The following is a 12847-nucleotide window of genomic DNA, read 5'->3' as shown; positions in this document are numbered from 1 at the left end:
ATTGACAACACAGTTGGAGGATAGTTTTACATCGAAGGCTTAAATACCCTACATAATACAGAGTTTCATTATTAACGGAATTGCGCTTAAATGGTATGGCTACGAATCTGATGTGACAGTATTCGTCTGCACGTTCGCGGTGTTTTACTTTTTTCGATGTTTTTTTTCCACATGAAAACAGAATGGAACTGATCTTAAAGTAACGTAACGTAGTTGCCACGTTGAAAAAATTTCGTAAATCCATAGAATTGTTTTTTCGAATTAAAAAGTGTTTTGTTTTTATGTTTTTATGTTTTTTTCACCACTCAGTGTCAAAAAAGATTCCAATACGTATTACACCGTAAGTTTCTATCGCACTATTTTTTTGACAGTTAACTTCATTCGTTCAATGACTTAATACTTCGTTCACGCACATATTTATTATTGGCCGTAATTCTTGCTGCGCATAGTCCTCCGGTAAAGGCAACTGCGAAACCAGATGTACCAGAACACGAGCCGTTGACCTGTTTTCATTCGGTTGCAAGAGCAACAGACTACGAGCAAGATGCAATGTTCTTTTGGCGATTTCGGCTTGGCACAATCTGAAACATTACGAATGCGTTTAAAATCGCAAAGGAGATCTCACTCTTACTTCGTTTGCTCATTAGCTTCTAGCTTCAATCAATCAGAATATTATCGAAGCTCAATTCATCTGTATAAAACTAATTTTTTACGATGTTGGACAACAAATCTATATTTGCAACACGACGATAGCAATAATCACTCAGTGTTCGATGAAATGATGTTTTTTTTCATTATATGATAACAGAGTTTACGGTGAACGTACCTTAGTTTTGCAGTTGGGCAAGGGAAATGGTTTATCTTAGTGCACAGCGAAGTGAGTTGGGGCTGAAGGAGCTCGAGCTTGTAACCTATTTCAGCGAAATCCCGGTTCTTCAAGAACGTTTCAATCTCGACAGCAATTTCCATATAATCCCAGAGCAATTGTCCCTGGTATGCCCAACCGTTCACGAGGGTGTTGCATTCAGTTGGCACGAGTGGGCTCAGCAGAGATCTCAAGTATTCATAATTTTCTGTTGATTAAACAATTGGTTCATATGGTCGGAAAGTTTGGCGGTTGTAATTGTAGAACAAATTTAACTTTTAAAAATTCAAAAATTCTTCTCTTACCGTTAATTACTGCATCAGCCGCGAGATGTTCTATGATGACTTCGTGAGCTTTGTTCCACAATTCGGCCTGAATGAGATACCACGCTGCTTCGCCGTACCGTTGCATTGCACAACCTTTAACAGCCTTAGCCTCGTTTATCCACATGGAGGATATGCCGAGTTCTTCTTTCAGGAATTCTTCGCGTTTCACGTACTCCGGATCATCGTCAATCTCGACGTGTCGCGAAAGTAAATCAAGCACAGCCTTCCTACGTATGCCGGAATCGCGAAGATGCAACACAACGAAAATTGCCCAATGCCATAGATCGTAAGCTTCGAGTTGAGAAGCAAAATTTGTGTGGGTCAGTGCTGCCACGTGTTCTGATAAATGCTTGTAGCCAAGTCCAACGATCATTTGCAGCATCAACCAGCTGTTAAAATTCATCACATTCCAACATTTATAAAATTGTCTATCACAGCTCTGAAAACGCTGTTTGGCTATAATAATTACCTAAGCCTGTAGTCAAGAGGATCAGCAGTGTGTGTCAAAGGATTGAGAAGTTCCTCGAGTTGATGATCACCGGTGCTATAGAGTTTGAGTAGATGATAGCAAAGATCGTAAGTCTGTTTTCCACTGCTTATTTCAGCATCGTAATCCTCGTCTTTGTAATCAGGTAACGGTGCAGCTGCATAAATGTCTGTCGGAGCGCCGCTGAACGAAGCGACATAAAGATCGAGAACGTCAGTTATCGAAGCTGTTGGTGATGCCAAATACCAAAGGTGTACTGCTAAAGCTCTTTTCCAATCGAGATTCTCGCAAGCATTTACGACGTCTTCGCGACACGATATTAGTTGTTCGCTCGCTACAAGCATGTACAATTTCAATCGACACATTGAAAAATCTGCAACGATGTCCGTCGCTTGCCACAGTGCGATTGTTTGTTTAAGCAATTCTTTCACTGCTGCGGCACCACCGAGCTGTGATATCAATAAAGCCAGCGTGTAATCACCGGTCTTCGCTGCTTGCTCACAGGCTTCCTCCAATTTGTTAGCTGTAAATGCAAGGATTATAGTTTTACAATCGGCGATAGAAATGCAGAATTTGTGCACTTAAAAATTTAAAGGTTTCTTGAATAGTCTCGAAACATCGATTAACTACAGAAAAACTCAGACGATTAGAACGTTGCTCCGAGACTCCGCTTCAATTTTGTTTTAAAAAAGTTATATTTGAATCTATATCCCAATTACAATTATTACAATGTGATTGTAATGTTTCGTTCTTACCAGTTAACAACGAAAATATTAAACGATCGTCCTCACTGATTTCAGCGATTTCACGTTGAACGTTTTCTTCGACAACAGTTTTGAGCCAATCACCGAAAGCTTCTCGTCTCACTATCACTGCATCATGTCTTTCTTTATCTGAGGTGAAAGGTGAATGAGACAAGAGTGAAAAAAAATTACTTTATCTAAAAATATCTGAGATGTGGGATTCGTTCTATTTTTGTTGAAAGTCTAAATTACCTGCGTCTGGCTGTAATTCGGGCAAATTTCCCCACAGAGCAATGCACAGTCTCCACACGTCTCTTGAGTAAAATGCAAGACGATCAGGAGCAACGTAATTTGCAAGTTTTTCAGCCTGGGCACAGTGGGCGTGAAGGGCAGCCAGTGCAGATTCACCAGTCGGTGCTTCAATCACTGGACAATCACCCTCCTGACCCATTATGCAGTGATTTAATTGAATTCGAAGGTGATCCTCGATGCTGTCCTGTATAGTTGTTAAGAATATGGTATAATTTATATTAAAATGTTATTATTATTGTCAATAATATTATAGTAATTATATTATAGAAAATATAATAATATTTTCATAAAAATTTGTTTTATTCGGGTAACGTAAAACTCTATGGATTTTTTTATTTTTTATTCTTTTAAATTTGTAAAACGATGAGCGATATCCAGGAACAAGGCTCACACTGAAAAATTTGACTGCAAAAGTTGTAAGAATTTTAGAGTTAAAAAAACACTACCAAATCCTGTGAATTTTTACTCATCCAAACTTGAGTTGTAACGAAAATTCAATAAAATCCTTTGTTCGTTATAAGATTAAAACACCAATAATTTGCATAGTATCGTTGAAATTTCAATGCGCAGTGAATAATATGATATAATATTTTCAATAGTTTAAAAAATGAACTTGAAAATATAAATTGTCCAACTCACTCTGAACATTTCAACGTGATCGCTATCAGCGCCAGCACCTCCTAATATCTGAAGGCGTTGAACGATGCTCATTGAGGTTGTATCGTCCATCAGTCGACCAGACACATAAGTTTCGATCTGACTAAAAGTATTGTGAAGTGGAACAACAGCAGCTTGTTCTTGGCTGCTGAGAGAAACTAAAGTTAATCCAGGGCCCCAGCTCGGCCGGAAAGTTCGTCCCATTTGTATGCCAATATCAGCAATACTTTGGAATTTGAGCCTGCTGCAAATCGATCGATGCAGTGGAATGACTTCGCCACGGAATTTCAAGACGACCGTAGTCGGTTTGACAATCGGCGGTGGAAACGCTTTCACCAGTTTCGTGAATTTCTCAGACTTCACTTCCACGGGCTGCTTCATTTTGATTTCTAAAAAAGTTAAAATTAATATTGAAAAAGGATCTCAATGAAGCAGTTAAAATAAAGTTTTTCATTCAATTTGAGATTGAAGTAAAATATTATCACATTAAAATAACGCATATTCTTCAAATAATTTGCGATACTGAATTTGATCTTTATTTGAATATAAACCATAACCATTTTGTATTCTCAATTCCAACTTGAAAACTATGTATAATTTTTTTTAAGGACAGCTTGTATGTAACAAAAATGTGTTGCGTCATATCATAGTGAGCGCTCATACTTAACACAGTTCATTTCCAAAATAACACTACATTGAAAAGAGATATGTAAAATAATGCATTACTCTATTGAAACATTAAAGTATAATAATAATCTAGATTTAATTTTACGATTATCACACTACTTAAATCGAACATATTCATAAACCATGTTTTTATATCTTCAATAGCATTAAGTAAACAATAACTTTTTTGTTTTTTAATGATTGCCAACATGCATAATTTCACTTGAATAGGATATTTTTACATTCATACAAAATATTTGTTGTAGTACTTTGCAATATTCAAAAATGTATGTTTACAAATATATGCTTATTCCCTTTTTGGGACTTCACTCATTTTTAGTTTCATGCAAGACCCCCCTCAGGAGCGTTGCCACAGCCACTCCTTCCTAACGTCCCACTGTATCGCATTTGCACGAGGGCCCAGGGAAACTGTGGAAAAACCCGGCCGATACAGGCGGCTATGATTTTATTCGATTTTAATCAACACCATGCAAAACCCGGGAAATTGTCGTTTGCTCAACGATCGATGTGCGAGTTGGTTCGAGCTTTGCTTGAAGAGACTTGATGATCTTGCCAAAGCTCCACCGGTTGCACGCTCATCGCTGTCGATTCTAGATAAATGCTTCGAAATGACAAGCAAAATATATACTTATTTATAAAAACTATAATAATCAGCATTAAGAATGTTTTAAAAATTTTTGTTCATCAGCCAGTGGACCCTTCAGCGACGTATCATTGCTGTTACAAAATTTATTACGTCGCGGCCCGTACCTTTAGTATCGTAGACTGAATCAGTGGGTGACGCGAACGGCAATTGGTTGTGAAGCGTCAGATTCGATCGCAAAGTTGGAAAATACGATTGTAATGCTGGTTGATCTTCGTCCATTATATCGTAAGCTTTGAAATGATTTTTGAAAGAAGGTTGCTGAGTGCCTTCGTACATCGGCTCTATAAAATACAAGCAAATTTTTGTTGTTAAACTAAGATTTCTTCGTTTGTGCAAAAATGTAGCTTCACAAGATTTAAAGTCTACTGCGCCAATCTACCATCGTTTTCATCTTCGTGGTCGAAAAAACTGGCCTTCATCAGTTGTAGTTTGTGACTGTCGGTACCCATGATCCTTGCATGGATCGATGTTGGACTCAATGCTGAGTGCTGTTTTTCACCGCTGAAATCCTCTGAAAAACGAGTTTGAGTTTCGATCGTATTAAATTTTCATGAGAATCTCGGATTTTTTCAATTATAAGACACAACTTCGAATAAAATATTGCATCAAATACTGTTTCTTCGTGTAATCCACGTAGTTTATCATTTCTTTGGTTCGGCTCACATAACATGGATGAGGAAATCAGTGCCATGTTTGGACGAATGAAATATTTCGAGGTCATTGTATAATTGAAGATATGCTTGACATCTAATCACGAATAAAATCTATGGACAAATTCACTTACTGACAGGAAGCGTTCTATCCAAATCGCTTTCATCTTCGTGGTTCAAGCTTCCCGTTTTATCCAGATTGCGGGGGGTGCCATTTGTCGCTCCGGTGACAACTGTTCGACTAGTCGACAACTGTGAAGATGAGGGATATTTTTACAGCCATTAAATAACAGGAAAAGATTTTTCAGGTACATCTTCTATAAGAATATAATCGGGCATACGACAAAATTACATTGAATATTTATCTAACGTACCTCTTTATCCCATTTTACAATACCCTTCAGTTTTTTCATGCCTGGATCAAGGGGTACGTCATTGTCATCGTCGTCGGAATCGCTCAAACCGTATTTGGAGAAGTGATCAACCTGAAAATTTGTGTACTTATGACCATTCTTGTACTTATGAACATTTGAATAAAACTGAATTCTAAATTCCAATGGTATAATCCTATGAAAATTTTAGATCTTTAGGTTTTAATTGTAAAGAAAGCTTTTGAACATCAAGTGAACGGGTAGAAATAACATTTACTTTGAAAACCCAGGATCCAGTTTCTGGGCGATACTCGAGAAAGCGCGTGTCGTGTTTAGCCGAAACTCTGCGTAGCTTTTCCTCATAATTCATGGTAGTCAAACGGTAAGGATCGGTGATCGGTTCGTGGAGAGATTTGTCGTGAGGCCAAACGTGTTCGAGCGTTACTTGAGCACGACGATTCAAGCCTTGTCCAACAGGTGGTTTCTTCTCGTCATCAGGATAAATGATGACTTCTTTATGACGGAAGTGTACTGCAAAATGAACGGAATATTGACATTCAATTTCTTCCTCGTGTTCAAAATATATTGCACTTAGAACAAATAAGAAAACTTCTTAGCCCGACTTGAGAGATTGTGGAAAGCAGCACAGATAATTTATTATTTGTTTATGATAACGCAGTCTCATTTTACCGATCTCATCGAGGTTCAATCCGTAGATATCAAATGAATCTGGAAAATAAACGTTTCCGTATCCTTTGCGACCAATGGTGAAGTTGGGAACAACGCAGGTTTCGCCATGAACATAATCCTCGAGTTTTTCATAAGGAGGACGCGTGTAGTAACCAACACGTCGTAGTATCACTTTCGATTTATTTGGTTCCCAATCTTGTTGAACAATTGACAGTAAACTTTCCTCGAGATCATGGGTAGTATCTATTCAATTAGTATTATTATTATTATCAATCAGGAACGTTATTTGAAAGATCGAGAATTTAAGAATTACAATACTTAAATGGTTGATATAAATTCAGGTATTTCAGGTATTGTATACGACGTACCGTTGAAAACTCCGGGAGAATCGCCTGCACTTTTGTCCGCACCCATAGAACTGAGACTCACGTTTGCTGATGGACTCTCGTTATTCGATGATGCTGTAGGATTGTTTCTGTGTGCACGGAATTCTTCGAGTGTATATTCCAATGCCTCCTCTGCAATATCCGTATTATCGAGTGACGCACGATTTTCTTCGAATCCTGTTACTTGGCGTCTTCTCAACCTGTATCAAGCGTTTATTTAAATAATCTATGTTTTCTCACATTACATTTTTATTTGTAAATAAGTTTAAAAACGTACCATGAATCTGAAGACGTGCGTTCATTTTTGCCTCGCAGATTCGGTTTTTGCACATTTTTCGTGGTAGAAGTTTCCGTGTCTTGTGTCGTGGAAGGTGAACCAACATCGACGGTTTCATCACGAGGATCATTGCCACAAGAAGAAGTGGCGTCAACACTTTCTTCACGGTTCCCGTTATTCCGTGAACTGTTAAGCTGCTCAACAGAATTAGTCTGAGCACTGCTCGGCGCTTTCGGTCGAAGTACCAATCGTTTGGTGTTGGGACGTGGCTGGAAGGCCTCCAACAAAGTTGGATCTTCTTCCTCGAGACCTTCGAAAAGCGATTTCTGGAAAAAGATTCAGATCCAATTGGCAAACGCTCGTTAGTTTTATTCTTTTGTGACGGCAAACAACATTCATAGACAGTAATCATGGAGAAAGTAGCATGTAGTAATTGTAAAATCACAAACTTCATTAGAACCCTCGTTCGAAGTGAAGTGCAGAAAATATAATGCATTAAAAAACAATACCTTGGACAATGACACTCCCGTTACGACTCGAGGCTTAACCTTGGGGGAATTGTTGTTCGTGGTCACTTTATACTGTGGACTGTTTAGAGTTCTGGATACTGGATTGGCGGGTTTCAAAAGTTCCTCTGCTTTACCCGAAGCCTATGTGAAAACAAATTTTCATGAAGTGTGCTTATTTATTAATCAAATACTGTATTCGTTCGAGTTAAGAGTTCTTTAAAATCCGAACTTTTTCAAAGAACCAAAGTTATCTTAGTGGCAATATTACGTTTCAAAATCTATACAAATTGAAACCGAAAGTATACCGAGGACTCTACAAATCTGAATGAAAACATTGAATGAACGAAATCGTTGCAGATATTGTCATCTGTTAATTTTTGTTATTTAACTCAAGAACGAATTTACGGAGTAAGATAAACTTTTTTTAAGCTAACGATAATGCACAAAATGTTTTATGCATTTATTCAAATAAATATGTGAAGTAATAAAATTAGGAACGGATTTAAAATGTTGGCAAGAAACTTACGGGTAGTAGATTTTTCAACAGAGGTGAATCTCCGAATGGGGCTGATACCAGGGCCAAAATTTGTTGATGTACTGCGACGGAACTTGAATTTTGTTGATTTGGATTTGTTCCCATCCTGCAAAAATATAAAACCAAATATACGTGGACGTGTCATTCAATGTTGCAAACATGTTTTTCGATTAAACATTATGATTCTATCAGTAGTAAAAAATATTTTTCCAATAATTATAGCTGACGAGGGGACCCTTCTATAAAATAATAAAATTAAATTTGATTCTGAAAATATGAATGTCGCATATGTGACAGTAATAGTAGAATAAAAAATTCCATTTTTTGAAATTCATAAAATTATAAGTGCATTTAATTTATACATTCACAATGATGAAATTTCATTTCACAATTATTCAGTAAAGAATAAATTATCAAGGCTCACCCGCTACCGAGCAAATTCATTCCGAGACTCGTGTTGCCGAGACCCGTGTTTGTTCCGAATCCAGGAGTTGAATTGAAGGTGCTTCCGGTATTAAATGTTGTTCCGGTCGTTCCACTACTGAACAAACCGCCTGGTTTCGATTGGCCGAAAAGAGAACCTCCCACGCCCAATGTGAGACCCGTGTTGGTACCTAATTGAAAAATAAATAGATCGTATGTTACACACTTATTTTAAGCATATTTTACACACGAATATTGAAATTCATAATTTTACTTCATCGTCCATCTCTTATTTATTGAAATGGCAAATTATGAAAAAGTCGAGCCATTTTAGAATTGTTGCGCAAATAGATTTCGAGTGATATTTTCATTGAATATGATTGTTCAGTTAATCTGAAAAGTAGTTGAAATTTGTCCCTTTCCTGTCAAGCTATAAGTACTAAAATGAGAGAAAAAATAAAGAAAAGTATATTGCGGTCTGAAACATCTTTAAGTCAATTTTCTTTATTGAAGTTTGAGAAAATACCGAGTCCGGATGAAGAAACCGGAGTAGCTCCGAAGGAGAAACCGGTATTTTGACCAGGAGGCTTCAATGTGGAGTTGAACAACGAAGTATTTGTATTTTGAGTATTTCCGAAAGCTGTGGTATTTCCGAACGAGGGAGCAGTGCCTGTGCCAAAAGTTGGTGCTCCGAAACCTGTTGTTCCCAATGGTTTAGGCCCGAAAACCGAAGTTCCAGTGTTGGCTGCTGCAGTTTGGCCGAAAGCTCCAAAGCCCGAATTCGACGTTGGAATATTGAACGCAGATTTATTCTGATTAAATAGTCCTATGCTCTGTAAAAATATTTGAAAAAACCAAAAATAGTATAATCAATATTGACATCTAAATCATCGAGAAGGAAGACTTTTTATTCCAGATGACTACAAACAAACAAAAGTACAAAGGAAATGACACGACAGAAAATTATAAAAACCAAAGTACAAAATGTCTTAGAATACCTGGGTGGGCTGAGTTGTGCCAAAAGATCCAAAACTCGAGTTTTGAGCTCCGTTCATAACGCCAAATCCAGTTGTAGCGGATTGAGCTGTGCCTGTATTTGAAAAGAGTGTTGTTGGCGCAGCAGCTAAAGATTCAAGCAAAAATCCACGTGAAATATTATACACATTTGAATAAAAAGATCAGTACTAACATTCAGCATATAGAGAAACTGGTATACATTAAAGTTGGAGAATACTCATATTTCCAAAAATTTCAATATTTTCACATTCGAATTAAAATTGATACATACTACCAAATGGTTTGGTTTGTGTATTCACACCAAAGAGATTTGATGTTGTTGCAGGATTAAAGGCAAAGGCACTGGTTGTAGTTGTTGGCGCACCGAACCCAGTGACTGGTTTACCAAAAAGGCTTCCGGTTGCTGCTGTTTGAGTAGAAGCTCCAAATCCACTCCCAATAGAGCCAAAACCTGGATCAAAAAACAAAAGAAACGAATTTTTTTTAGTTATGTATTCAGAAATATGGTGAATAGTTTTTCGTCTTACCGCTGGTGCCGGTGCTCGTTATTGCCCCTGTGTTTCCAAAAGGTGATTGCTGGGCTGTTGCACCAAAAAGTCCTGTGGTTTGACCAGCTAATGAGACGAGAAAAAAATCAAAATATTTATTTTGTGAATTAAGACACTGTCGCGTCTTTGGATAAGTTTTCTCAAAGAGAACTGATCAACATACATTCTACATGTAAATGAGTAACAATCAAATCTGCATATGTTCAAAGTATAAATTTTTCTCCAAAAAGAATATTGTTAAGAGAAATTTTGACTTACTTTGAGCGGGTCCTTTCAATCCAGCAGTGTAATCTTCCAGGCGCAGTTCTTCGAGAGATTTGGACTCATATTCTTTCATGCACATGATGCATTGGTGACGTGTTGATATGTTTTGTGTCACACCATTTTTCACCATCGTATCAGTGCCAGTCAATGGATTGAATTTCACCATGGTCCCGGTAATGCCTGTTGCAGTTGTGTTACTTCTGAATCCTATTCGAGATTTATAATATCTTTTGTTTCCTATGCGTTTTACGTATTCAAGCGAGTGAGTACTCGAAAGCGCACTCACTAGCTAGATGAATTTTTTTTTTTCTATAAGCGATTGAATCAATGATAAGCATACCTCCGGTGTTACCAAAAAGACTCGTATTGGCAGCTGTACTGGTTTGCCCGAATGGTGTTGCTTGTTGTAGTCCTGATTGCGGCTGCCCAAATAGATTGTTGCTCGCTGGAGCTCCAAATCCAAAACCAGCTGGTTTATTTGCTTGACCGAATGCTGATGTTGTTGCGCTTGTACCGAATAAATTAGTATTGGCATTTTGCTGAGTACCAAACAGACTTGTGTTTGCTCCAGTTCCACCAAATGCTGTAACACCAAGTGTAATGATATTTCTTTTTCTTTTAGCGTATAACTGTTTGACCCTTTGAATCATGGTGCGATTGTGGAATCCCACCTTTCCACGTTTCCACAATCCCACTGTGCATCAAAGGGTCAATGTTGCCTGAATTGTTTACTCATTTAGTCGAAAGATACATTGTAGATACAAACCTAATGAAACTCATAACAATACGAAAATTTTGTAAAACCATTATACAAACAGACAAATATATAGAAGAAACGAGTTTGGAAATTGATTGGAACCTTTATGTTGGTTTTTTTTCTCTAAATAGAATGTAAATAGGAGAATATATAGAATAAACAAATTTAGTATAGAAGTGGGACTTTTGTTGCTATTTATCAGATTCAGTCCTATTGAATGTTAGCTCTGTAGAATGAGATCTTCTAAATGTGGGAAGTTAAATAGAAATGGATGGAAAATAAAAAATGAACCTCCAAAGGACGATTGAGTAGTAGCGGGTTGTCCAAACGCTGGTGCAGCTGCAGTATTCCCGAACAAACTATTGGTGGTAGCACCTGCAGGTTTAGCACTAAAAAGTGAGGTGTTGTTGCTACCAAATACAGGAGTTGCCCCAGTACCAAAGCTTGTGGTAGAAATCGGTTTACCAAAAGCAGACTGTCCGAAAGGACTACTCTGAGTCGCCGTGTTGAATCCACCTTGGAGTAAAAAGGAAGCAATGAAATAAAATAGAGTGGATACATTTTTTTTTTGTTTAGACAAAACGGAGATGAATCGTTAAGTAATTACCGAAAGACGTGTTTCCTGCTTGGCCGAACATGATTGTTTGTTTCACAAGACGAACAGTAATAAAACTGCGGCCTTCGTCTTGCGTTTATGATATTCACAATTACCGGGGTCGAATTAGGTTGAATAACCGAAGACACTCAATAATGTTTTCTTCTGCGTTGATTAACTCATGTCTACAATGTCAAAATATCTCTGTTGCACAATTTCCCCTAATGTTTCGAAATGTTGGTCGGTATAGATATATGTACGCTTGTAAGCGAATATACGCAATACTTATAGCAAGAACGAAAGGCGGGCAAAGTGTTGATAAGACATAGAATAAATAAACAAATATATATGTACAAACGATAAAACTAAAGCCCCTGTTGTTGAATTTAATTGGGACATACAGCGGTTTCGTTCGATGCTCCACAAAAAGATTTGCTTAACAAAAAAATATCACTTTCACGAGAATTTGACTCGTAAAATCGTCCGAAATGTGGACAACCGTACAATGCGCGCTCGAACGACGTATTTAGTACTATTTAGTATTTATAACCTCACCTCATTTCCGTAACGGTTTTATGAGCACACTTAACAGCGCCACTCTGTCGATTTAATCAACTAATAAAGTTGTGATATTTATTCGGAATCAACAAATTTGTTGGTAAAAAAAAACGCTTATTTTGATATTCAATTATTAATACTATTCAAATCAATTGAGATTTTTTAAAAAATAAAATATGTGTAACTTTTTTCCTACACGATACACGACTAACGACTGGACAAATAGACTTGCACACTCCCTAGACGGAAGCATCAGAGGGATTTAGTTTCTTTCCAAATTCAAAAATCCCTAGTTGTGTCGAAGATAAAAAAAACAACCAGTCAAAACAATTTTCATATCTGTCGTGAAAGCCACGTGGATTTATCATTTTTATTAAAATTTTGGGACTCATAACAACCACGTGACACATTAATTGTAAGAACAATCAAAGTACTGAGCCACAGTAATAAAAAAAGTATCACGAAACAGTTCAACCATTACAATGTAGAAATGTTGTTTTAATTCGGAGGTTATGTTTTATCAGAGGTTTTATACCAACAATTG

General features: G+C 37.3%; 1 protein-coding gene across 6 annotated transcripts; it reads right to left on the bottom strand.

Annotated features, from left to right (window-relative positions):
* Positions 1–26: 26 nt before the first annotated feature.
* Positions 27–12492, bottom strand: Nup98-96 (nuclear pore complex protein Nup98-96). 6 transcript variants are annotated; one of them, XM_043415610.1, is made up of 27 exons: positions 12301–12492; positions 11758–11930; positions 11442–11666; positions 10734–10976; positions 10388–10600; positions 10109–10195; positions 9853–10032; positions 9563–9687; positions 9091–9397; positions 8566–8755; positions 8133–8247; positions 7607–7747; positions 7098–7423; positions 6803–7020; positions 6435–6677; positions 6022–6275; positions 5748–5858; positions 5508–5625; positions 5103–5234; positions 4828–5004; positions 3373–3779; positions 2674–2917; positions 2434–2571; positions 1661–2201; positions 1171–1580; positions 827–1073; positions 27–581 (listed from the first exon to the last, which is right to left on the bottom strand). In XM_043415610.1, the coding sequence occupies exons 2-27, from the start codon at positions 11786–11788 to the stop codon at positions 386–388; spliced, it is 5619 nt and encodes a 1872-aa protein (XP_043271545.1). In that variant the 5' UTR covers positions 11789–11930; positions 12301–12492; the 3' UTR covers positions 27–385. The 6 variants fall into 6 exon arrangements, with proteins under 6 accessions (XP_043271545.1, XP_043271544.1, XP_043271541.1 ...); XM_043415609.1 differs by lacking the exon at positions 12301–12492 and adding an exon at positions 12147–12282; XM_043415606.1 differs by lacking the exon at positions 12301–12492 and adding an exon at positions 12100–12268.
* Between the last annotated feature and the right edge of the window lie 355 nt (positions 12493–12847).

The sequence above is a fragment of the Venturia canescens genome, chromosome 4 (genome assembly GCF_019457755.1).
Source record: "Venturia canescens isolate UGA chromosome 4, ASM1945775v1, whole genome shotgun sequence".
Classification (NCBI taxonomy): Eukaryota; Metazoa; Arthropoda; class Insecta; order Hymenoptera; family Ichneumonidae; genus Venturia; species Venturia canescens.
The sequence above is the reverse complement of the archived record's forward strand: the minus strand, read 5'-3'. Positions and strand labels throughout refer to the sequence as shown.

What these genes read in the sequence shown, in the direction of transcription:
- Nup98-96 (XM_043415610.1), bottom strand. Translation starts at nt 11,788, where the DNA reads ATGTTCGGCCAAGCAGGAAACACGTCTTTCG. An exon ending in ATTGAACCTCGATGAGATCG is followed by an intron (nt 6,276 to 6,434) that starts GTAAAATGAGAC and finishes TTCATTTTGCAG; the next exon opens with TACACTTCCGTCATAAAGAA. An exon ending in GGATAGAACGCTTCCTGTCA is followed by an intron (nt 5,235 to 5,507) that starts GTAAGTGAATTT and finishes CTCGTTTTTCAG; the next exon opens with AGGATTTCAGCGGTGAAAAA.